Here is a 23,608-nt window from a genome sequence, read left to right as displayed (position 1 = left end):
ATCTGTTGTGTTCAACACATTTATCTAGAAGAAATGTCCCAGATGTGCATCCGGAACAAAGAAAGGCTCCTCAAAACACTTCACCTGAGGTATCCGGAACCTCATCCATAACAGAGCCCACAATAAAGGGTGTCTCCTGAGGAGGTCACTTGTAGAACATTCTCTGTGCTCTGAATCGAAGGTTTCTGCCCCCAGGTCTGCTACTCCTTTATGCTGCTCCCAGCCTGGACCCCTCAGATGTCTCAGGGTTCTTCCTCCTGTTCATCTCCAGTACTGCCAGCCCCCACCCTTAACTCCCCACCCCACCCCATCCCAACTCCCTCCTTTGATTCCCCTCTTGTCCAGCTCCAGACCTTGTACCCCACAGGAACTGTACCAACCTTGTCCACCAGAGTCTGCAACCTCACTCCACATTGTCCACAACCTTCTCCATCCTTCTCAGAGGTCTCCTCCCACCACCGGAGCACCACCCCATACCTCCTGAGGAGCACAGAGCCTACGTCATGAGCCCTGACAATGCCCTTTCTCTGGCAAGTCCACCAGGGATGCCGTGTGGGCTATGCCAGGTAAGGGTGAGGGTGTGGGGCTTCCCGGCACCAGACATGGTAGGGAGAGGCCTCCATGAAGGTGGGGCAGCTCACGAGGAGCATAGCACCAGTTGATTCCCTGGGCCCTGGTTCAGGGGAGTTTAGGAAATGGGCCACAGGGTTGCCAACAGGGCCTAGGGCTGGGGCCTCCACAAGGCTGCCTCCCCAGAAACAACCCAATGTTGGGGCCACTCTACCCTTGGACCAACAGATCCATTTCCCTTAGCCTGGTGGCCCTGAAATTCTGGGCTCAACACTGGTTGATGTGGGATCAGCCAAGCCAGTCCCTTTTGAGGGGGTGACTGTGGCCTACACTGTGGTCTCATACTCCAGCAGCTCTTGGGAGGTCCCCACGCTCCGGTACTGCAACCGGGGTGTAGTGGGTGAGGAATACTCCAGCGCCAGAATGGTCTTCCGAAGACGCCGGTCAATAAAATGAGCATCCCACGCAGGGTACTTCTTACGAGGCAGGTCAATTCGAATGACAGGCCCTTCTGTCCGCAGGGTGCGGGCCACTGGTGTGGGAGGCAAGCCTGGCCGCACCTGGAAGACAGGTGGTGTGGGGGTCCCTGCACGCTCAGCCCCCACAGAGGCCCCATCCCGCTCAGCGCCTGTAGTCCTCGGCAGGGACCTCGGGGGACTTGTGACAGGCTCAAATGGTGGGCCACAGGGCTCTGGAGCCTCAGGGCAGATGCAGCCAGGCGCCTGGGGACCCAGCATGGGCCCGTTGGGGTGCAGGAGGCAGTAGTAGACACACATGAAGAATATGCCCAGTGCGAAACTGGAGGCCACCACGCAGACCAGGATGAGCGAGCCGAAGTCGGTGGAGAAGTTGCGGCTGGAGTACCAGAAGCCCGTGAGCGCGGCGTTCTCCACCAGGACGATGCAGTAGTAGAGGGTCATGCGGCGGCGGCTGCGGCCCTCCTTGACGTTGAACCAGCAGAAGATGTAGATGATGCCCACCACCATGTTGTAGATGATCTCTTCCCACTTGGACATGCAGAAGTCCGTCTCACCCTGGATGACCCAGAAGGTCATGACGCACCAGTGAGCCACGATGAAGATGCCGAAGTAGAGCTTGTAGACGCTGGCGAAGAGCGCAAAGGCCAGGCTGCGGGCGGCGATGGTGAACAGGTGCCACAGCACTTGGGCCACAGCGCCCTTGTAGGACAGGGGCCGCTTGTCATCCCGCGAGTCCCGTAGCACCTTCTGGTAGGAGGCCAGCGTCCAGGCCAGGGACAGGAGTGAGGCGGAGGTGGAGAGGGCTGTGGAGACAGGGTGGGGGCGGGGCAGGCTGGGTTAGGGGTGGGTCTGGGTTGGGGTCTGGGGAGAGGGGGAGGGTTCTGGGTCAGGAGCTGGGTTCTGAGGAGGTGTGAAGGGTATAAAAACCAGGAGCGGGGAGGGAAGGGGGACACTCTGGGTGGGTGGTCTTTAAGAGCAAGGAGGGAGCGATGGTGAGGGAGGTCGGAGTTGGGTTCTTCTCCAGGGAGGGTGCGCAAAGGGGGATGGAAGGTGGGTGAGCTGGGTCTCCGTAAGGCTTAGGTCCAGGTCTGTAGTATGGGGCACTAGGGCTCAGGAGTCTTGGTGGCAGGATGGGAAATTAGGGTCCAGGTCTCTGGGAGTGAAAGGAGGTGAAGAGGGAGGTCATGAGTAGGGTGTGGAGGGGCCAGGTGGGGATTATTAGAAGCTACAGGCCACCAGGATGAGGCTCGGGGGTGGAGAGGGTTATCCCAGCTGAGCAAAGCTGAGGGGATGGATGGGAAGAAAACCCAGGGTGGGGGGGAGTTTCAGCTGGGGCTCAGTATCCTGGGCAAGAGATCCCCAGGGGGTCTGAGAGCGAGTGAGAGACTCTTTGGGGACTTGGAGGGTGGGGTGTTGGGCAGTGTCTGGGCAGGGGGAGCATGGGGAGCTCCAGAGAGAGGTTGGGGTTGTGGCCCAACCACACTGAGGGGTTGGTCTGGCTTACTGGGCTGAGGGAAGGGGTCGGGTGGGTGGGCAGGGCCTGCTGGAGGGGGGTACATGGTGACCAGGACTAGGTCCTGGAAGAGTGTGGTGGGGGAAGAGGAAGTGACAGGAAGTGAGGGGGAGAGTGATCCTCTGGAAACTGATGGTAACTGGGCAGGTCTATGAGGCAGGGGGTCCCCAAGAGATGACAGGCTGAAATTAGGGAGCTTTGGGGAATGAAATGGACAAGGGACACCCCAGAGGGTCTGAGGTGTGATGATGGGGTCAAGGGTCTCTTTGCTTTAAACTTTTATTTATTTTGTCTAGGGCCTTTTTGAACTCGGCAGGAATGGGGTCTGGTCTGCTCTGGCACTGGCGGGATGGGAGAGGCGCCCAAGGAAGCCTTGAGAGGAGAGGGGCTGGAGGGGGCAGGTCTCACCTAACACCGACAGCAAAAGTGCCATTGGGGCGAATGCAAGGGTGGAGGGTGGTGAGACAGAAGGGGTGGGCCTCCTCAATCTTCACAGCGGGGGAGGGGGGCACTGGGGGCCTGGGGGCGGGTGGGTGGCCAAGGTGAGTGGCCAAGAGGGGCTGTCCAAGTACAGAAGCAGAGAGGGCCCAGGTGGGGGCAGGGTCACAAGGCATAACGGAGCCCTGGGGCCGGGTGCGGCGGGAGGAACGGAATCGGGGCGCGCGGCTCACCCGGCAGCAGGTCCGGCTCGCGGCCTCGGTGCACCAGGAGGCTGAGCTGCAGCACCAGCTGCGGCGCGCTGCGCAGGAAGGTCTCCAGCAGGCGCAGCATGCTCACGTCGGCGCTCTCGAACAGCATCCGCCAGTAGAAGTGGCGCCGCAGACGCTCCCCACGCCAGCGGCTCTGCAGCCCCAGGTACAAGGCGCGCAGGTACCTGCAGGAAGCACTTAGCGCTCAGGCTCCCAGCGCGCAGCTGCCCCGCGCCCACTGCCAACCCGCGCCCCCCCACCCCCCCCACCCCCACCCCCGGGCATCCTGCAAACAAACGCGAGGGGCAAGAGCAGTGTGCAGTCGCTCACCGCGCTGAGCTTGTTTCCTCCGCCATAAAATGAGCACAGAGAAAGGATCGCCTCACTAAGGTGAACTCCAGGTGGGCTCCTTACCTAAAGCGCCAGCTCGGGGAGGCAGTGATACCGCGCGAGCGTCAGCATTGCTGTGGCAGACTTTCTTTGCAGGCTTCCAGGCACCTTACAGTGCCCTGAACTGACACCAGCTCTATTTCTACCGCCATTCTATAGAGTAAATCTCACCTATGAGACCCAGAGAGGCATGTTGCTGTCCAAGATCACACAGCTAGGAATCAGGGGAACCGGCTTGCAAACCTAAGCAGACTGGTCTCAGGGGCCACACTAACCATTCGCAACTCTACCTCTCATTGTAAGCCACACAAAGTTCAGCCACACATAGATTCTTTCAGGACAGCCTCTGATGTCAACCCCCAGTTCTGTTGCCAGAAGCTTCCTGGCCTGTTCCCTACCTCTCAGGGGTCAGCGCTGCTCACAGGGCACAGGGGAGCTACTCATAGACACATTGAGGACTTGGCTGCTTCCTTTTGGACACTTCTCCCAACAAACGTGATAGCTACAGCTGCTCTGCACAGATTCCAGCTCGCAATGATCCCCCTCACCCCTGAGCTGAGGCACCTGCTGTTCCCTCTGCCTGGAATGTCCTGTCTTGCCTCAAACCTGGGTAACTCTTGCTTTTCTTCCAAGGCTCAGCTTTTAAACATGCCTTCTTCCAGGAAGCCTCCTTCGGGGAAGGTGCTCCACCTGGGGTAGGGGCCTCTCCCAGGCTTCCCTCTGACCCCGCCCTTGTCACTGTGCATTGAAACCGCCTAGCATGCAACCACCTCCCCCGGCCATGGCCACCAAGGATGACCAGGTCAGCTTGCTAACACGATACCTTCAGTTCTTAGCACAAGGTAGTTGCTCAGTGCATACTGGCTGAATGAATGAAAGTATGCAAGATAGCAAGTTTGTTTCATTGAATGAAACACTGACAGTCTTATAGTAAGGGATATGGAAGGGGCTCTGAAGTCCTGAGTCCTGTTTCTACTTGACTGAGTAATCTTGAGGGGGATCCTCTCTTAGCCCTATTTAATTGCTCCCAATCACTGGTTCATGGAGCATGCATGCTCTTTGCAGATTCAGTGACCCTATTGTCTGATTCTAAAATTGGGGAGCCAAGGGTCTGGTAGACTATTCCCAAGTGTGGCAAGTGGGCATTTCCAGGACTTTGTTGGGAACCAGGGGACCAATTATATTTATCTGTGTGTGGACCCCTTAAGGGAGGAACCATGGTGTCCTGGCATTTGGGATCAGTTGAACCCAGAGTTTCCCTAAATAAGTGTCCTGGTCCTAGCAATGGTGCGGTCTCTGGGTCTCAGTTACTCCATCTGCTAACAAGAGGGATGAGCTTGAAGGCTCTGGAGATCTTTTCAGGGCTAATGTTCTGGGTTTCAAACTCTTCCCCCCCCAAAAAAAAATATAGTGGGAAATGTCCCATTTAGGGCTCTCCTCCCCATCCTGGGTCTCCGTGGCACCAACTGCTCATATAGACACATCCTCACCATGACACAGGATGGGACTGTGCACTCAGGATGAGAACCAAGACTGTTCCCTCAGAAACTGACTCAAGAAATGCAAAGATGCTCAGTCTCACGCTCCATCCAATGCTGGAATTCCTTCAGCAATTCCAAGCGTGGGTTTCTACCCTCTTCTCACTAACATCCTGAGATAGGGAGTCTCTACCTCCTAAGGCAGGTAAAGGCTCTTTGGCTTCTAACCATCTCCAGGGCTGTTTATGTTTCTTTGGATGAGCAGAAATTTGTCTCCCTACAGCTTTCATTCTCTGGGCCTCTATCTACCCCGCTCCCTACATAAGGATCTCTGCAGCCAAAATCATTTACCAACATAGCAAGCACATTGTGACCACTTGTTACGTGTCAAGCTCTGTGCTCTAAGCCCCAGTCCATGAGAGAGACAAGAGCTGAAATAGAAGTTCTTAGATGGAATGGAGCCCAGAGACGAGATGGGTAACTTCAGTTAAGGGTGGGGGGGGTGCGCTCAGGGAAAACTTCCTGCAGGAAGAAACATTTGATCTCAATTTTAAAGCATGGGTGTGTTTGAAGGTCCACAGGAGGTGAAAGGCATTCCAGGTAGAAGAACCTGCCGAGGGCAGGTTGTGGAGAGATGTGGGAGAACATGGCCATTTAGAAGAATGACCAGAAGTTTGCTGGTCCTAGGTGGGAGGGAGGGTTTTAATGGGCAGGGCTTACAAAGACTAGAATTGTGAAGGGCATTAAATTCAAGATGAAAGTGTTCATATTTTATTCCAAATCTGAATTCTATCCCAGAATCAGGGGTGATGTGATCAGCTGGGTGGCTTAGAAAGCACACTCTGGAGGCTGGCTTGGAAGAAAGCCAGGAGAGGTTGGGGTTTGGTCCAGGCCTGAAATGACAGAATTGAGCTAAGGCAGGCACAGAGGAGGGACAGAAGCAGAGCTGGAGATGACCAGAAATGGGGGGGCTAGGGGAGAGTCCAAGATGACCCCCAGAGCTTCTGGGGGGCCAGCCCAACCCCATTCCCTCTGCTCTGGCTTTGAACAGGAAGGAGAGACCAGCTGGTCCAACATGAAGGGGCCTGGGGAGTTGGGGGAGGACGACACCCTGGAAGTTTCTCTCAGGCTGGAAGACCATCTGTTTCCCAGCCCAGGTCAGCATGAGGGAGGCCCCAACCTGGCCAGCATCCATCACCATCTGACAGGCGGCCTGCCCACCTCCCCGCCCACTCCTGCCCCTCCTCTGCCAGCTCCCAACGCCCACGCCCCAGTTAGCCACAGACAAAGGGCTCATCCAGCCCAGAGCAGGAAAAAAGGCCTCTGAGTCCCAAAAATGGTGTCAGGGCAGAGTGGAAAGACCACACGACAGACTGTGGGTGAATGGGCCTGGGTTCAGCCTCACTCTGCCTCTTCTGGCAAAAGGACCAAAAATTATGGCTGTTCCTTCCAGCAGGCACTAAACACTTGCTGTCAGGGGCCTGTGAGGTTTTCATAGGCCTAAGAAAACATTTGAGGCCTTGGGAGGGGGGAAATTGGCCCCAAAACGGGGGAAAAAACTGCAGAATCAAAATTAATAAATGTTTAATTAAATGTCTGCAAAACAGAACATGATATCAGCTAGTCAACTGCAATTTGGCTTTTATCTGATTATACATAATTTACATTTGATGTTTGATGTTTCTGCATTTTAATATGCTTGATAGAGGTGGGCCCACCAAGGTAGTAAAACAACCCTGCCCAGGACATGCAGCCTAAATTCCTAGGCCTCAGTTTTACCTTCTCTGAAAAGGGGCCAGCACTCATCAGCCTGCCTGCATCACAGCCCCTGGGGTGAGGGTGAGACAGGCAAGATGTCACTATGTTGGGCTTGTGGATTTGCTTCCTAGCCGTGCCCTGAATGCTGTGTGGCCATGAGGCATCTCTGCCTCTCTGAGCCATGTTTTCCTCCTTGTTGTGAGCACTTGTAAACTTTGGAGGAAAGTGTACATAGACAGGGGGAGCCTATGTGGGTGGAAGCCTCTGACTCTCCCTGATCACCAAGCACCCCCACCTGAAACCTCCTCCAGGGAGCCCGCTCTAATTCATCCTACTTGAAAGGAAGTTGATCTTCTAAAAATGGGAAGGATATTCCACCTATGGGAGAGGAATCCATTCTTGCGTGTGTGTGCGTGCGTGTGCTTCTGCTCTCCTCCGAAATGCACCCCCAGTCTGTTGGTCTGTCTATCCTCTCCACTGCCACCACCCCTGGCGAGGCCACCATCATCTTTTGTGGGCTCCCTGTATCCCCTCTTGCTCCCCTGCAGTCCAGTCTCCACATGGCAACCAGTAGGATATTTTAAAAACCTGTCAGAACTTGTCATTCCCCTTTTCAAAACCTTCCAAGGGCCTCCCATCACACTTGGAATAAAATCCAAGCCTCTCCCCTTGGCTCACAGGCCCGAACCATCTGGCCCTGCCTGCTTCTCTCACCTCATCTCAAACCACTGCTTCATTTGTTCCCAGCACTCTGGGGGCCCTGGAGGTTCCTCGAATCCAGCCAAACTTGTTTCTGACTCAGGGCCTTTAAACTTGCTACCTGCTCTGCCAGCAGCCCCTTCCCCTGTCCCATCCCAGATTCTCCCGTGACTGGCTCCTTGTCAGCTCCCACGTCACCTTCTCAGAGAGGACCCAGGCCAACCTCCCCGTGTCGGCCCCTCTACCCCCACCAAATCACTGACTCAGTTCCACCTGTCCTCTCCAGGAAGCTTTCCCTGATGTTCCTCAGCCTGGTTGGGCCTGCCCAACACTGACAGCAACTCGTCTTAAAATTCCCGAGGGTGACGAGCGCCAGAACCTAACAGTCAGCTTCCACCAGCCTCGCTCCACAGGGGAGGAAGCAGAGGCTCTCAGTCATCTATTTTGGATCTAATTTGCTGATTCCCAGCTCGTGCGCAGAGAAGAAGCATGTCTGGGAGGAAACTGGAAAAGCAGAGACGTGTATGTTATTGGCGGGGGGTGGGGGTGTGTGGGGAGGGAGTATGGGGCAAAAAAACAAACAAACCCAAAAACAAGCCCAGGGAGGAAAGCAGCCAGAAGTTAGGGTGTGAAATCTCTCCCCTCAAGGGTCCAGAAAGCTGCCCCTTCTGGACCCCACTGGCTCTGCAAGTGAGCAGGGTCAAGAAATGGAAGATTCCCATTCCTTCTCTCCAGACACGCTTGCCTTTATGACCCAGCACCTCCCAGAGTTGGGAGCTCCCCTCTCATGGGCAAAGGAAGGGAAAAAAGATAAGGGGATCCCATGTCCTTGAGAAACCAGGAGCTCCTGGCCCAGCATCAGGGCCCGTTTGTTGTTCCTGGGTCTCCAGTCTCTGGTGCCTGTCAGGGTTTCTGGCTTGGACTCAGAATCCACAAGACGGTCATGGCCTGCTGGGGCCCAGACCCGTCCCTCTGTCTGCCCTCAGATCCTGGGTCATTGTCTGTACTGCATGTGGCTCCGATCAGCCTGTCTGTGGCATTTGTCCCTTGAATGCGGGTCAACCTAGTCAATTATCTGTTCCTCAGTTACTGTCAGTCAGTCAGTCAGTCTCACTCTGGGACCCTCGGTCAGTCCACCTGTTTGTTCCTTGGGTGAGGGTCAGGCATCTCAGACACTCTGCCCATCTCTTGGTCCGTTGTCTGACTCTGGGGTGCTTGGTCAGCGTGTCTGGAACACCAGGAACATCAGTCTGCTTGTCCCTCAAATGTCAGATTTTGGTCTGTCCCCTTGGATCCCGAGTCTGTTTTTCTGTCTGTCTTTCTGTCTTCTGATCTCTTGGCTGCTTGGTCCATCTGCTGATCTGTTGCTCAGCTCGTGGCTCGTTGTGACTGCCAGTTTTCCGGCCGCCCCCCCACCCCCCACCAACCTGCTCCTCCTCTCCCCAGCTCCAGGTCTCTCTGTCTGTCTGCGTCTCTCACATCCTCAGCGCCTCCATCTGTCGGTCTCCGTGCTTCCGAGTGTGTGTTCTCGCCCCTCCTCCTCACAGCTCTGGGCCAAAAACACAGCAGCTTCCAGCGGCTCCCCCGCGCCTTCTCCCTCCAGGAACCACCCCCCAAACTGACTAGTTCCCTGGGTTAGGCTCTGAGGAAGTCTGGAGGGTGAATAGGGTGGAGCTGGGGAGGCAGGGCACCCCCCACCAGCTGAGCTTATTAATGCTTCATAAGCATGTCTAGGGAAACTGTGTGCAGGTGCTAATAAAAATGATAGCGTGCACTTATGGAGCACCACTGTGTGACAGGTCATGCTGAGCCTTCTGTATATGTTGTCCACGCCTCACAGCAAATCCATGAGGTGGGCACTATTATTGCCACTTTACAATGAAGAAACTGAGGTCTGGAAAGGGGCTGGGACTTGTGAAGTCCCACAGCAAGTTAGTGTCAGACCCCATGGGCCCTTGCTCCAGAGCTTGGACAGGGGAGGGGTGAACAAGCCTCATCCCCACCCCACCTCTCAGCACCCCCCACCCCACACAAGCCACCCACATGGTGCATGGAAGGCTGTGCAGTCCAGCTGCCCCGGAGGGTCCTCACTGGACAGGGGTGGGCCTAAAAGTTTTATCTGGGATTACGTGGCTTTAGAGAAAACGGGGGGGTGGGTTGACAATGGTGGCCAGAGAGTCAGAAGATCAAGTCCTTCTCTGGACTGTCTAGGAAAGTCCCACCCTTCCGCTGCTGGCCTCATTTCTCCTCTGCAAAATGGGCCCTAGTCATCTGCTTCTTGCCTGCCCCTGGGAGCTTTCCTCAGGCACATCTCCCAGGCAGCTGGTTCTGATAACATCAGCACTTCTCTGAGCCCTCCTCCTTCTCTCCACCCTGGGTCACCACACGGTCCAAGCCTCTCAGCTCCAAATGGTGGCAGCCTCTGCCCGCTGTGGCCTCCTTCCTTCCATCCTTGTCCGCTTAGAGCTTCTTTGCATAGCAAGTGAGGACTCCTGCAAAATCCGACACCAGGTCCTGCCACTCATCGAAGACCTTCTGTATGTCCTTTGCTAAGATCCTCACTGCATTCTGTGAGGTTTCATGGCATGTTCCCCGTTTTCCAGATGAGGAAACTAAGCCTCAACAAAGAGGAGATTCATTTGACACTTATTCCCCTGGCATTTGGGAGCACCTGCTGCATGCCAGGAACTGTGCCGCAACACTGGGGGACACAGCGATGAGCAAGACAAGCCCGGACCGCCTGGCTGGGGCACCTGGCCATCAACTAAGTCATCAAATCAACATGTAATGATGAGCAGATTCTATGGGTTCCAGACATGCTCCAACAGGGGTCCATGTACCAGCACCCAGGAAGAAGTGCTACCAGAGAAGGCCCTGACCTAGCTTGGGATGGGCCTGGCAGTCAGGGAAGGCTTTCTGGAGGTGGCTACTGAGTCATGAGCTGAAGCAGGCATAGGGGTTAACCAGGCGAAGGAGGGAGGGAGGGGAGTTTCTGGTAGAGGAGCCACATGGACAAAGTTTCTGAGCTGGGAGGGTGCCATAAGTGGTCAGAAAGGATGGTAAATGGCCAGAATGGATGGTAAGTGGTCAGAATGGATGTAGCTCAGAGAAGGAGGTGGAGAATAGGAGAGAGAGGGTGGGCCGTGGGGTATCTTAACTTTAAAAGTGATGGGGGGGCCACAAGAAGGGCTTAAACAAAGGAGTGATGGTACTAGCTAACACATCTGCATTTTAGAGGGGGTACTCTGGCTGTGGGGAATACATTGGAGATAGACAGTGTGGGGGGCAGAACCCAGTTGCCAGGAAAGAAGTAAGGATGGGCCAGATAGATGGGGAGGGACTCCAGGGACATTTTGCAGGATTTTGAAGTGACATGCCCAGGGTCAACAGCCAAAAGCCCCAGATTGCATCTCCAATCAGAAATGGATCAAGCTGAGCCAAGCTCTAGGCACCCAGATGCAGTCTGCATGTTCTCCAAGGAACATTGGGCCCCCGTTTTACAGCTCCCTCCCATGCAATGTGGCCCAGGAAGCTCTTGGGGGAAATAGCTTTGATGTCCCTTCCCCATCTGCCCATCCCTTCTAGGCTGAGTGCTCCTGCAAGGATGTAAAATGGGAGACCTTCTAGGGTTGGCAGCCAAATGAGTCATAAATGTCAGTAAAAAATGCGATTTTACACGTTTGGCTCCCAATGTGTGTGGTGCTAGTAGCTGGGCTGTCTTCCTCCTCCTTAGCAGCCCTCTACAAAGTCATAGCATCTCTTTTTATACTGGGCTGAGGCCAAACATTTCCCTGCTTATAATTTTAGGCTCTGGCTGAAAAGCCGAGACCCTCTCCTTTCTCACCCACCGCCCCCTCCCAGCCGCCTCTCCTTTAATCCAGCAGGGAGGCAGATAGGCCCTTTCCAGTAGAGCATTTGGGGCCAAGTTCCTTCCATTAGGTCCTCTCTGTGTGAGTGCAGCCAGCTCTCTGCCCTCCCTGCCTTCACTTCCCCCATCTGTGAAATGGGTGCAGAACAGACACCAAAACCCAGGACCCCACACTCTAGCCCAAGGCTCTCTGTCCGCCCACCTTCCCTCTTCCTGCTATCTGTGTGCAGCTGGGATGCCAGGAGCCAGTGGGGGAGAGGGAGTTCGAGTCTAGTCTCCTGATGGCATTTGAAGGCACGTGGGAATCAGGCAGATAGAAGGCATCCCTTCTTTCTGCCTCTGGTGTGAGATCTGAGACGGTAAGAGGAGCTGAGCTGATATTATAAGGGACTCTGGGGAATGACAGATGGGAGCTCTGTCTAAAAAGGCAGCTGCCCCTCAGCTCCAGCTGATACTGCCCTGACTGTGAGCCCACTGTGACTGCAATTTCCACTTTTCAAGAATAGCTGGAAATTGGGACATTTATGCCAAAAAATACCCAATTTGGAAATGTTGGCAACTAATTAAAAAAATACCATATGAGTTTTTAAGAAATTATTATTCCCTTTTTGGGATGTGATAACTGCATTACATCTTTTAGTTATATTCTTATAAAGTCTATCTTTTTAGACATGTACTGAAATATTTATGGATGCAATGATAGGATGGCTGAGATTTGCTTCAAAATAACATGGAAGGGAAAGAAATGAGTGGTGTCTGGACTTGTGTTCTCTGACACCTGTATGTCCAAACCTAATTACTGAAATTTAAATTAAGGAAAATTAAATAACATTTAATGTTAATAGTCACACTAGTCACATTCCAAGGAGTGCTCAGTGGTCATGTGTAGCTAGTGGCTGTGGGCTGGACAGTGTGGGTAGAGACCATTTTCATCAGTGCAGAAAGTTCTATTGGATGGTGCTGGCCTAGGTAAAACAAGTTGGCCAGGAGTTGATAACTGTTGAAGCAGGGTGATGGTATGGAGGGGGGCGGGGGGCTTGCCCTGTGCTCTCTACTTTTATATATTTAAATGTTTTCCATAATAAAATTTTCATTAAAAAGTAAGGGAGAAATGCTGCATGGTGCAAACAAATGAGCCATTGATTTCAACCTCTGGTCTGGTGAATATAATAAGGCTTCTAAGTTAGATTCACACTCTTAAAACTGTAAGGTGCTTTAGAGATCATCTCATTTACCATCACAACAGAAGCAGGAGATCCTGCTACAGCACCCCTGAAAAGTCAGCCACTTCTGTCTGCAAGTCTGGTGATGGGGAGCTCACGCCCTGAGAATGGCACTCGGTGTTTCTGGACAGCTTGGTTGTTGGGTGTTCTTCTATTAAAACAGATCCTGCTTCCCTTTAGCCCCGGATTGACATCTGTTCTCATATTATCTCTGGAGCCACAAAACAAGTCTCCTTCCTTGATAGTGGGTTAGTGGGCGAGGGCTAGCTAGTGCGGGGTCCCTAGTACTTCTTCAGCCTCCAGCATGTTAATAAGCTAGTGGGATGGGCTGTGACTTGGGTCAACAATAAAAGTAGTAAATATTCTCCGAGCCTATAGTGTGTGAGTGGTTCTGTGCCTTTATATTATCTGCAGACATCTTTATAAGAACCTAGAGAGATGGGTACTCTCACTATCCCCATTTCACAGATGAGGCCAGGCTCTGGCTGAAGAGCAGCTTGCCCAGACTCATGCAGTTAGGAGGGCATGGGGCCAGGGGCTGCACCAGTGCCCCAAGCGCTCAGTTACTCCATGTTCTTGTCAAAGTACTGTGAAGATTCATCCAGTCTGCAAGAACTCTCAAGCCTCTAGGTAGATGTCACACACAGGACAAATGAACTCCAGCCAGTGATGTGTGTTATCCACAATACTCATTTCAAAGATTCTATCATTCATTTCACATGACCACTTATTGAGTGCCTACTGCACACAAGGAACTTATGTCTTCCATCTCCAAAGTCAGCCACCTGCATCTTGGCTCCCAGCTTGTTCCTGCTGCATCTTCTGCATTGCCCTCAGCCTACATCTGCCCACTGACAGTTTGAAAACCTGCATAGGTAGGTCTAGCAGATCTCAGTGCTATATCCACAACTATTAAGGACTCCCACACTGCCTTTGTGCCACCCCCAAACTTCTCTCCTGTATCAGCCACAGACACAAAACTGACTTCAACAGACTTCACATTCTAAAAACTGCTGTGGACCTTGCCAGAGCAGGCCGGTGCAAGGCCACCAAGAGCAGCTGAGGTCTGCTCTGAGCCCATCACTGTGGAAGATGGAGAGAAGAGAGGACAAGGTGCTCAGGGACGTGTCATCAGGCAGGAAACACAATCAGGTGGGCAGAAAATCACAACGGAGTATGATCAGGACTGTGGGGCTGAAGAAGAATGAGTAATTGTGCCCGGGGGAAGTCTGAGAGGAAGAACCCAGAATGTTAACAGTGGATACTTTATATTAAAAAATGTGTATTTTCTGTTTCCCAAAGCAATACATGACTGACTATTTTGTAAGAATCCACTTAACGAGCAGAAGACAGTGTCACTTGGTGGTTACACATACAGGTTTGGAAGCCCGAATGCATTGCTTCAAGCCCCACTACCACCCACCACCACCTCCATTTTGCGACTTACTAATTGGGGGGGGTTGGTTACCCTTGTGCCTCAATTTTCAAATCAGTAATAGCAGCCACTGAAGCTAACTCACAATAATTGAGCACTTAAGATGTGCCGAATATGGCACAAAGCATGTTTCATATGTTAGTTAATTCAATAAATCTCAGTGGCCATTTGTGGAGGGGTGTTATCCCATTGCAGAAGCCCAGAGGGGTTTAGTGATTTGCCTATGGTCACACAGCTCATAGGTTGTAGAGCTATTCCACATGAACACTCTCCCTACCCACAGGATTATTGTGAAGAGGGAAGACCTGATTTAAGTCTCTACAAATGGCAACTATCATTTTCTGTAATATCAGACTTGTTAAAACAGGAATTTCTTGGTTAATAAAAACCAGAGTAAAATAAAATCTTCAAGTATACAAGAAATATGTAATCAGTAACTGGAATTCCCCTAACACCACTGATACACCCCCAGAGATAAGTGGAGGGGAGTCTTATTTATTCCTTTTCTGTCTGTCTGTGCATATCAACAAGTGCCTACAGCTCCTTCATCAGAACACAAAGGAACAACCAATTTCCATTTTAGATTAAAAAGGGCAACTTTTGCCTGACTGAGGCAGTGAGAGGTTAGGTCTAAGGGCAGAGAGCAGCATATGGAGGGCTTGTTCAGGGAAAGCTTCTCAGACGCTTTTGAGCTTGGCCTTGAAGGATGTGCAGAATTGCACTGGGAGGAGCACAGGAAAGAGGTTACTGGAGGAAAGGCTGCAGGCAGCTGCTCCAGGGCGTGAAGGAAAGGAGTGTGTGAATTATTGTGGGGAGCGCCGGGCAGAGCAGTACTCAAAAAGAAAAAGGCCTTGGTGCCAAATGAAAGCATTTGGACTTACTCCAGGGGCAGAGGGGAGCTAGGGTTGGCCCTCTGCCTCCAGAGTGGCAAGGTCAAATGGGGCTTTAGCCCCCACTTCCGGCTGCAGGTGGAGGAGGGATGGGTTGGGGACAGGGTGGAGTGGGGCAGGGTTGGGAGAGGAACTGAAGGTGGACAGCATTTCCCAGGGGGGGATTCTGAGGGTCAAACAAAGGCAGGATGGTGAATGGAGAGGCCAGCAGATCCCAGCCCATCCTCTTTCCTCTCCCCCAGGGAAATGTGCCCCAGCTGTAGGGGTTCAAAGCCATTTCCTGGCAGCCCTCCCTCCTCCCTCAGGGCTTCTCCTGTGTGGTCTTTATAGATCAAACATGGGACGCTGGGTCCAACTGCCGCCACTGTGTCTGTTAGGAGCTGCTCTAATGGCCAGTTGCTGCCGGCCTGGCAAGGAGAGGAGGGTGGTGGGGGTGGACAGCATCCTGGAGGGAGTCTCCCAGGAGGAGTCTGGACTGGAACAACCCTGTGAAGTCAGACCAGGCATGGACCCTGAGTTCAGGGGGTTACAAACATGTTTCAGCTATGGGACTGTCAAAACAAAATCTTAGGGAGTTAACACATCAAAAAACGTGTGCTCACTGATACTTGGGTGGAATGATGTCGTGAGAGGGCCATGTATCACAGCTGGAAAACCGCTGTGGAATGACCTGTTTTATAAATAATAATCCAAATAGTAATGACAAATGAGAATGGAGCACTTCCTATGTTCCAGCCGCTGTGCTAAACACTACATAAACAATAATTTCTTAGTCCCCCCAGCCACAAGTGATAGGTACCATCATTAGAATGTCCATTCTGTAGATGAGAAAACCAAGGCACAGACAAGTTATGCCATTTGTCCCTAATCACAGAAAGTGACCGACATGGGATATTGCTGATTCCATGGCACGAGGTCCTCACCATGAACTCTCTGGCTCCAAAAGGGAAATTGGCCAGAGAGGGCAAGCACCCTTGTCTGCTCTGCCTGAGTCAGGCCCTCACCCTGCTGCTGCCACCCTGGCCTACTCCTCTCTTTGCTCATTGAACAGCATGCTCAGGGGGCTACAGGCTTATCCTCCAGTCTGTTTCCCATGCAGCAGCCAGAGTGCACATTGTAAGACATAAGTCAAACCTTATTCCTCTTCTGCTCAAATCCTCTTGGGCTCTGCAGTTCATGCAGTGTGAAAGGCCACGCCCTCCACATGACCTCAGAGACCCTTCGTGATCTGGCCCCTGCCAACCTGTCCATCCTCGTCTTCAGTACTTTTCTCCCTCTCTCTGTTTCTGCTGTTAGGGGAAAAGAATGTCCTGGACAAAACTAGGAACTTCTTGCTCTTTCTTGTTCTTCTCTTTCCTTTTGTCCGTAACACCCTTCCCCAGATATCCCACCCTGGCCACCTTATCACAAAGAGCCATATCCTTCTCCCTGGAACTCTGCAGCCACCTGCTCTATTTCATTTTTTTCTCATGGCACTTACCATCTGACCAATTATAGTGTTTATTATATCAATAAAACATAAATATTAATTACTATGTTTATTTGTCCATTGTTAGACTCTTGAGCCCTGTGAAGACAGAGAGTTTCTTTAGTTCACTGCTTTATTCCCAGCCTTTAGCACAGCGCCTGGTATACAGAAGTACTCCACGTATTTGATCAATGAATGACAGCAGATTAAATGGACAGCTGTCATATCCCTTTGGCTTCAGGGGCCTTCTAGGCCCTCTCATCCTCCTGTCCCTCCCTGGCCACCTGTTCAGTGAACAAACCTTCCACAGGGAACAAAGCCCAGGCTGATGGTTCTAATCGTTGCCGAGAGCTTTAAATACTTAATGATGGGACAAACACTTTGCTAAACCCTGAATACATACGATCTCATTAAACCTCTTAACAACCCAGGTAGTAGGTACGTTATGATCCCTTGTTTACATGGGATGAAACTCAGACACAGATAGGTTATATGGCTTGTCAGCATGATGTACAGGAAGTGGTAGGGTCATGATTTGAACTGAGGATTTCTGTATCCAGAATTCATGCTCTTAACCATTACTCCAAGAACCCAGCTTCTAAGAGGGATGACCCAGAGCATGACTTTCACATCAACCATGTCACTAACTCATTTCAGAACTATTCTTGAGTGCAGGGCTCTTGAGAAGGCAGAGGGAGCAGCGCCAGGGCTTAGACCTAAAGGAGTGTCAGAGCCAGGGCCTAGTTTACCTTCTTCACTCTCTACTTTGGAGGCCCCAGATCCTGACAGCCTGGAAAGAATCCCATGCCAGATCATCTCCCACTAATTAGCTTAGCAAACCATGCTTATCTGGGCAAAACTGGGTCCCACTGAGTTCATGATTAGGGGAAGCAGGATTCACGGCTTACAGCTTTGCTGCCCACAGGGTCAGAGGAGACAGGGTTAGTGCTTTAATTGGCTTAACAGCCCTGAGTAGCTTAACAGCTCACAGGGGTGGGGTGGTGAGGGGGAAGGGATGGAAACAGTTTGGTGGCCAGCCCAAGTCTCTGTCAAAGGATCTTGTGCTCTTCTCTTAGGGATCAGCCTGTCTCTGAAAAGGCCATTGCTCTGGGGTCCTCCAAAACAGCCAGTATGGTGGAGCGCGGAAGAGAACTTGGGCTTAGGAGATTGAAAACACTGGGTTGACACCTCACCTTCCCCCCCACTTCCTCAAAGGGTGACCTTGATTTCTCTCAGCCTCATTTTCTTGTTTGGTAAATGGGTTTATCAACTGCTAGTTAGTTCTTTGCCTCCTCTGCCTCCACAGAGCCTTATTTTGTGCTAATAATAATAATAATAATAATAATATCATATCTCGGGGTTTATTTGAGACTAAAGTAAGTGTCATGCATGAAAGGACCATATCAATTATGAAGAGCTAGACCAGAAGTTACCAAGAGGACAGATCAACAAATGTATTTCCTTTGGTCGATACTATTTTTACAAATAAGTAGTTGAAATGGGGAGAATTCACACAAAAAAATCCCATCTGTCTTGTGAAATTGAGACTCGACAGTTCACAACTTCTCATGTCACTATCAGCTGGAGATGGTAGTCACGTCCCCTTCTTCTCCAGGACCCTGATTAACCCATAATGTCCTCTTATCTGACATCCAGGTACTGACACAGGTGGGTGTTACTGGCTCTCAAAAGATTTGAGCTTTTTTTTGGCATTGCATAAATGTGACGAGTTGAAAAATGTTTATGATTCAAATTCTTGTATTCAGAATTGGAAATATACAATCAGGATCTAAATGACTGACCAGTTTCCCAGATGTGACCCTCCAGAGCTCAGACATATATCTCTTTCCTCATAACCCAAGGTTCCACCAGTCAGAACCTTCATCAAATCCTACTGAACAGCAAACTTGTTCATTGTGGGAACATTTCATGTGGTAAGCAAACATGTTGTGTCAATATTGCTCAATTTCTAGGAATGCCAGCCGTGGTGGCTTCTCTATACCTTTTCTGAATTTTCCTCCATTTAGCCAGACGCTAGTTTTAGATTCCAAAACTATTGGGAGAGGGCCCAAGGTTTTAACTAGCTAGACTCAGTCAGAATTTCAGAAAAGGGAAGACTGTTAAGGTCATCAAATCTCATTTTACATAGAAGGAAACTGAGGCCCGGAAATGGTAAGAACATCACCCAAGGTCACCTAGCGAGCTAGTCAGAAGCCTAGCTGAAGATGTAGTTTTGCTCTCACCCACCGGCTCTCCAATGTAGCACTTGCCCCACAATACAGAATGTCTCCCAACCTTACCCACATGGTTCAACTCCCCCTTCTTTTACATTCTTATCTCAGTGCAGCAGAAGCCCTGACTTTCTATCATCCTGGAATCTTGGTATCTCAAACTCATAATTCTTTGAGCTTGGGGAACACTTTAGTGGCAGAATTGCAGGGTGAATAAATTGAACTTGGGCTTTGAAGGCAGAGAATCTTGAGTCTTAGCCCTCCTAGTCCCAAGCTGCATGACCTTGGGCAAGGATGCCCCTCTTCTGAGCCTCCATTCTCTCACCTGTTAAGTAGGAATCACAATACTAACAACATAACAAGGTCTTAGGAGGACACAGGAGACAACACAGGTAAAATGGCAACCAATAAGCACAAAATGAATGCTTAATAAAATTAGGATTAAATTGGGATTCTTGTCCCTAGTGCCTAAGTAATACTGTCCAAATGTGATCTAAGGGAACGGAACTGGAAAAACTAGAGTACACATACCCTGCCTAAATTGCTACAGGCCTGATATTGCTAGACTCAATTTTTTGTTTTCAAAAGAAGCTAAGACTGTTTCATTTTGTTTTTTAACTACTATACAAGTCAAACAAATTACTTCTGTGGGCCAGGTTTAATCTAAGAGCCATTAGTTTGTCACCCTTACAAAATCATCTAATTCCAACCCTCCCTCACTTTACAAATGGGAGAGAACTGAAATAGCTAGCTAGTTCTTTTATGTAAGAAGCTGCAGAACACATGGACCCTCTATCACTTCCATCTACTCCTCTGAGATCCCCATCCCATGGTCATTTTTTGCCCTGTTTGAGGAAAATTCATTTTGTGTTCAAGAAAGAAGTATTAGTTTCTTGTTAGCGGATCTTGAACAAGGGGAGGAGGGTGGTCTGAGGTAGCCAGTGAGTTGAGGGGCAGCTGGCCCACTTTAGGCTGAAGGGAAAGAGGTATGAAGCTTTGGCTACCAAGAATAGGAAGTTACCATTTCAGAATCTAAAAATATCTTTCACCATCTGTCCACTCGGGCACAGAACGATAAATGCAGATTAGTTCCTGGATGTAGACATGAATATTTTTATGTGTCAAGCTAATAATAATAACACCACTTGTGTGGATAGAGTTCCACCCTCATTTCCCCCCAGGGCAAGCTAAATGGAATATACACATCATCTTGGCAGGCATTGATGGGGAAACCAAGGCAGAGAGAAATCTGGCAACACAATAAGGGTGACACAGCAAGTGAGCAGCTGGGACAAACCCTGGGAGTCCTGTCGCCAACCTTCAGTCCATAACTGAATCTTCTGAGTAAAGCAGAATGTGTTAACAAGTAGCAGGATAGATATAACAACAGCAATAATCACCCTTAACATCTAGAGTGACTTTGATTTTTTCCATGTTTTCCCCACATCCGTGATAATCATGACAATCTATGACATTCCTAAAATATGTTACAGTCTAAAGGGCCTTCATACTGACCTTCTTTGACTTGACCATTTCAACAGGTAAGAAAAATGTGACCATAGACTAATGAGGTAAGAATAGGAATTCTCCCTCATTACACAAGTAAGCAAAATGAGACTTGAAGAGAGAAGAGTGTTTACCTAAGATCACATAGTAGGAAAGTTTATTCTGTCAGCACACAGTAGGTCCTATGACACTATAGCAATTTTGATTCAAAGGGAACCTGAGGTTTAGAATCCCCCTCTGTCCAATTAACTCAGCTCAGCTCAGCTCAGTTCAGCAGCCACCCTCAGTCCTGGCAGGCGGAGAAGACTGGAAGTGGATTTCTTGTAAAAGCCTCAGTTTTATCTTACTGTTCTGGGGTTAAGGGGCAGCTAGTGGCCATTTAATCTGTCTCAAGACTCCAAGCCCCCTGGGCCCTGTTGGAAGTTGTGAAAACTAGGAGAGTCTTAGGAAACAGAAGGAGCCTGGGAGTTACTTAGTTGGATCCAGCTCATCCTTTCTCAAAAGTCCAAAAAGTTTAGGTAGGATATTCATTCAGCTGACTCAAATTCTGTTCCTCCTGAGAGGTTGGGAATAAACAGCAATTCTGAACTGAGAATTTTTGAGGGTAGAAAGGGATTTCTGGGACTTTCCTTTGCCCAAGCTCAGTACTCAGGCAGAGAGGAGCAGAATCAGGGGGCCCTGGGGCCCTGCTCCAAGCTTCACACTCATCTACATCAGCGCCAAGCATTCCTCCCTCATTCACGCATCCTTGAGGATTTCTTTCTCTTTTCTTGCCCCATCCCCTCCCCCTTCAAAGGCCAGATCAGAGAGGATGGCACTAGGGTTGGTCAGTTTGAAGGCAGAGGGTAGGGAGGAGGTGGCAGGGAAGAAATCAGAGCTGCAATAGGGTGGGGCGGGGCGGAGGTCAGAACAGGAGGGGAAACTGAAGAGGTCAGAGCAGGGCTGGGGAGGCAGGCAGACCCTTGCCTCCCCAACTCCTGGAACTCAGCTCCCTTCAGCTGCGTATCTCTTACCTCCAGACCTGGCCGAGCTGCAGAAGGTGGATGAGGGTCTGCAGCAGCCAGACGCAGAGGCGGCAGCAGCGGCGGCGGTAGGCGCTGGCTGAGGAGGGCGCGGGCCGGGGGCCCAGCTCGGCGCTGCCTTCTTTGGTCCGGAAGGCGGTGGTACTGTCCTTGGTGCTGATGGCGACCCCTCCGGCGCCGCTGTCCTTGGTGCTGACGGCGGGTCCCGGGGCCCCGGCGGGCTCTGTGTAGTCGTAGACAAACCAGCGGAAGCTTAGCAGCTGCACGACTAGCGAGGGTAGCAGCACGAATAGCAACGTGAGGCCGAAGTAGGTGTGCTGACCCTGCAGGTAGTAGGAGGCCGCCAGCCACAGGTCCGTGGCGCCGTCGGAGAAGAACACGAGCAGCGCGCACAGCACCCAGCAGCAGTCCCGTAGCTCGTAGCGCGGCCCCGGGCCTGCGGTCCCGGTCACCCCGGAGCCTCCGACCGCCGCCGCAGCCTCCTCGCGCCCGCCGGTGCTGCCCCGGGCTCCTCCGGCCGCCCCCTCCGGCCCCGGGCCGGCCGCGGCCGCCGCTCCATCCGACTTCGCGGCCATGTTGGCGGAGCAGGAGGCGGGGAGCGACTTCCGGGCGGCGGAGGGGGTGGGGTGCGGAGCGGGGAGGACCCTGTGCGGGCGGCTCCCGCCTCCTCCCCTGCTCCTTCCCCTCTCCCTCCTCCCCCCTTCCAGCTCAATTATTCATTCCCCTCGGCGCCGCCCCGCCCTCCACCCTCCCGCCCCGGCCGTGGCCGGATGGGGCCGACCCCTCGGGAAGGGCGGGCGGAGGGAGGCCGGGGGGAGCATCCCAGGTCACCCGCTCCCTTCTTCCTCGGGAGCGCGAGCCACGAGCTTCTCGCTCTCTCCCCCCACCGCACTCCACTCCACTCCCTCTTGCCTCTTTTCTTCGCTGCCCTATCCAGCCTCCCCTCTTTCACGTACCCCTCTGTTTACCTTTGAGGACCTGGGTCTGAGAAGGGTGGGGAGCCAGGGACCTGGAAGTAAGGAGGTGCTTATGCAGGGACGCCAGTGACCCTTTAGCAAGGGCCGGATGCTAAGCTGCGCTTTCTAGTTTCCTGAGTTGGAACATTGTTTCATCCCTTTCTTTGATCTTGAGAGGTCTCTTCCCACTGCCTTTTTCTTGCTGTTTTGAAGCTGATAAAACCGTAGCACGGGGAGCTGCTGTCTCTTATCCACTCTCCCTTTTCCCTCCTTCAGGGACTGTCTTCATTTAGCCTCAACCTTAGTAGAGTAGGGATATGAAGGGGACACTATGAGGGGGTCGGGGGAGAATGGGAGCAAACAGCAAGTGCTAAATCCTGGAGGCAGGAGACTGGAGGGCATTTTTCTAGGAAGTTTGGCTCAGAGTTCTGGGGGAATGCAAAGCTGGGAAAGATGGGACTGCAGAGTTCTGAGGGATGAGAAGCTGAAGTTCCAGAAGAAGCAATGGGGAAACACTATAAAATTTGAGCAGATGAGTAATGTGATCAAGATTTGGAAAAAAGACTGAGTCAGAGGAGGGCAGTGCTCCCAGGGAAGCAGCCTGGTGTGGAGAGACCAGAGGGAGAACATGACAGTAGTCCAGAAGAGGAGGTGGTGTCTCGCACACACATCATGGATGCCCTCACCTCATCTCTCCCTCCCTTTTTGCTCAGATTGGATATACCAGGGCATTTTACACACACACACGCACACACACACACACATATCATTATATATAATATATATTATATTCTATATTACACTCATGTAGCAGTTTCTTTTTCCTGGAACCGCTCAAAGCACTTTGCACTTACCGACTTATTTTATCTTCACAATTTGTTGGTTTACTTCCCTCCTCTATTTTATAGATGAGAAATCAAGTCACAGAGAAGTTAGTTTGTTCCAAGTCACACAGTTAATAAATCAAATTGAAACCTATCATCTGGCTGCAGAATAGGCTTTGCTACTTCCCAAGGGAAGGAGAAGAGTTCAGAGAGAAGGGAAAGAGACTAGAGGGGAGGGGCAGGGGTTGGAGTTTTTGGGAGGCCCATCCTGCCTCAGAGTGACAGGGAGGATGAAGGGAGACAGCTGCCCTCAGTCAGGAAGGAGCAGCCATCTGCAGTCCTGCAGCCCAGCATCCCTTTCCTGTCCAGGGACTGTTTTGGTTCCAGCAGTGTTCAGGAGGCTGCAGTGCCAGCTGTGGCCCAAAACAAGAGGAAGAGTTAGGGTTAGTTTTCCAGGTTGGATTCAAAGCTGACAATCCATATCCATGGACATGTGTATACTAGTGGGCATTTTTGTGGATTGGGTTGGAGGGACTTTGAATCCCAATATGATTTAGGCAGAGACAGTATCTCTGCCTTTTCTTTTTCTATACAACTCTAGGCAGAGAG

General features: G+C 51.5%; 1 protein-coding gene across 1 annotated transcript; it reads right to left on the bottom strand.

Annotated features, from left to right (window-relative positions):
• Positions 1–680: 680 nt before the first annotated feature.
• On the bottom strand, positions 681–21,794 carry XKR7 (XK related 7; the record flags this gene model as incomplete). Its single annotated transcript, XM_084246929.1, has 3 exons — positions 681–1,852; positions 3,234–3,436; positions 21,211–21,794. The coding sequence occupies 3 exons, from the start codon at positions 21,792–21,794 to the stop codon at positions 897–899; spliced, it is 1,743 nt and encodes a 580-aa protein (XP_084103055.1). The 3' UTR covers positions 681–896.
• Positions 21,795–23,608: the final 1,814 nt, after the last annotated feature.

The sequence above is a fragment of the Talpa europaea genome, assembly GCF_964194135.1.
Source record: "Talpa europaea genome assembly, chromosome: 11".
Taxonomy (NCBI): domain Eukaryota; kingdom Metazoa; phylum Chordata; class Mammalia; order Eulipotyphla; family Talpidae; genus Talpa; species Talpa europaea.
Note: the sequence above shows the minus strand (reverse complement) of the source record. Positions and strands in the feature narration are given on the sequence as shown.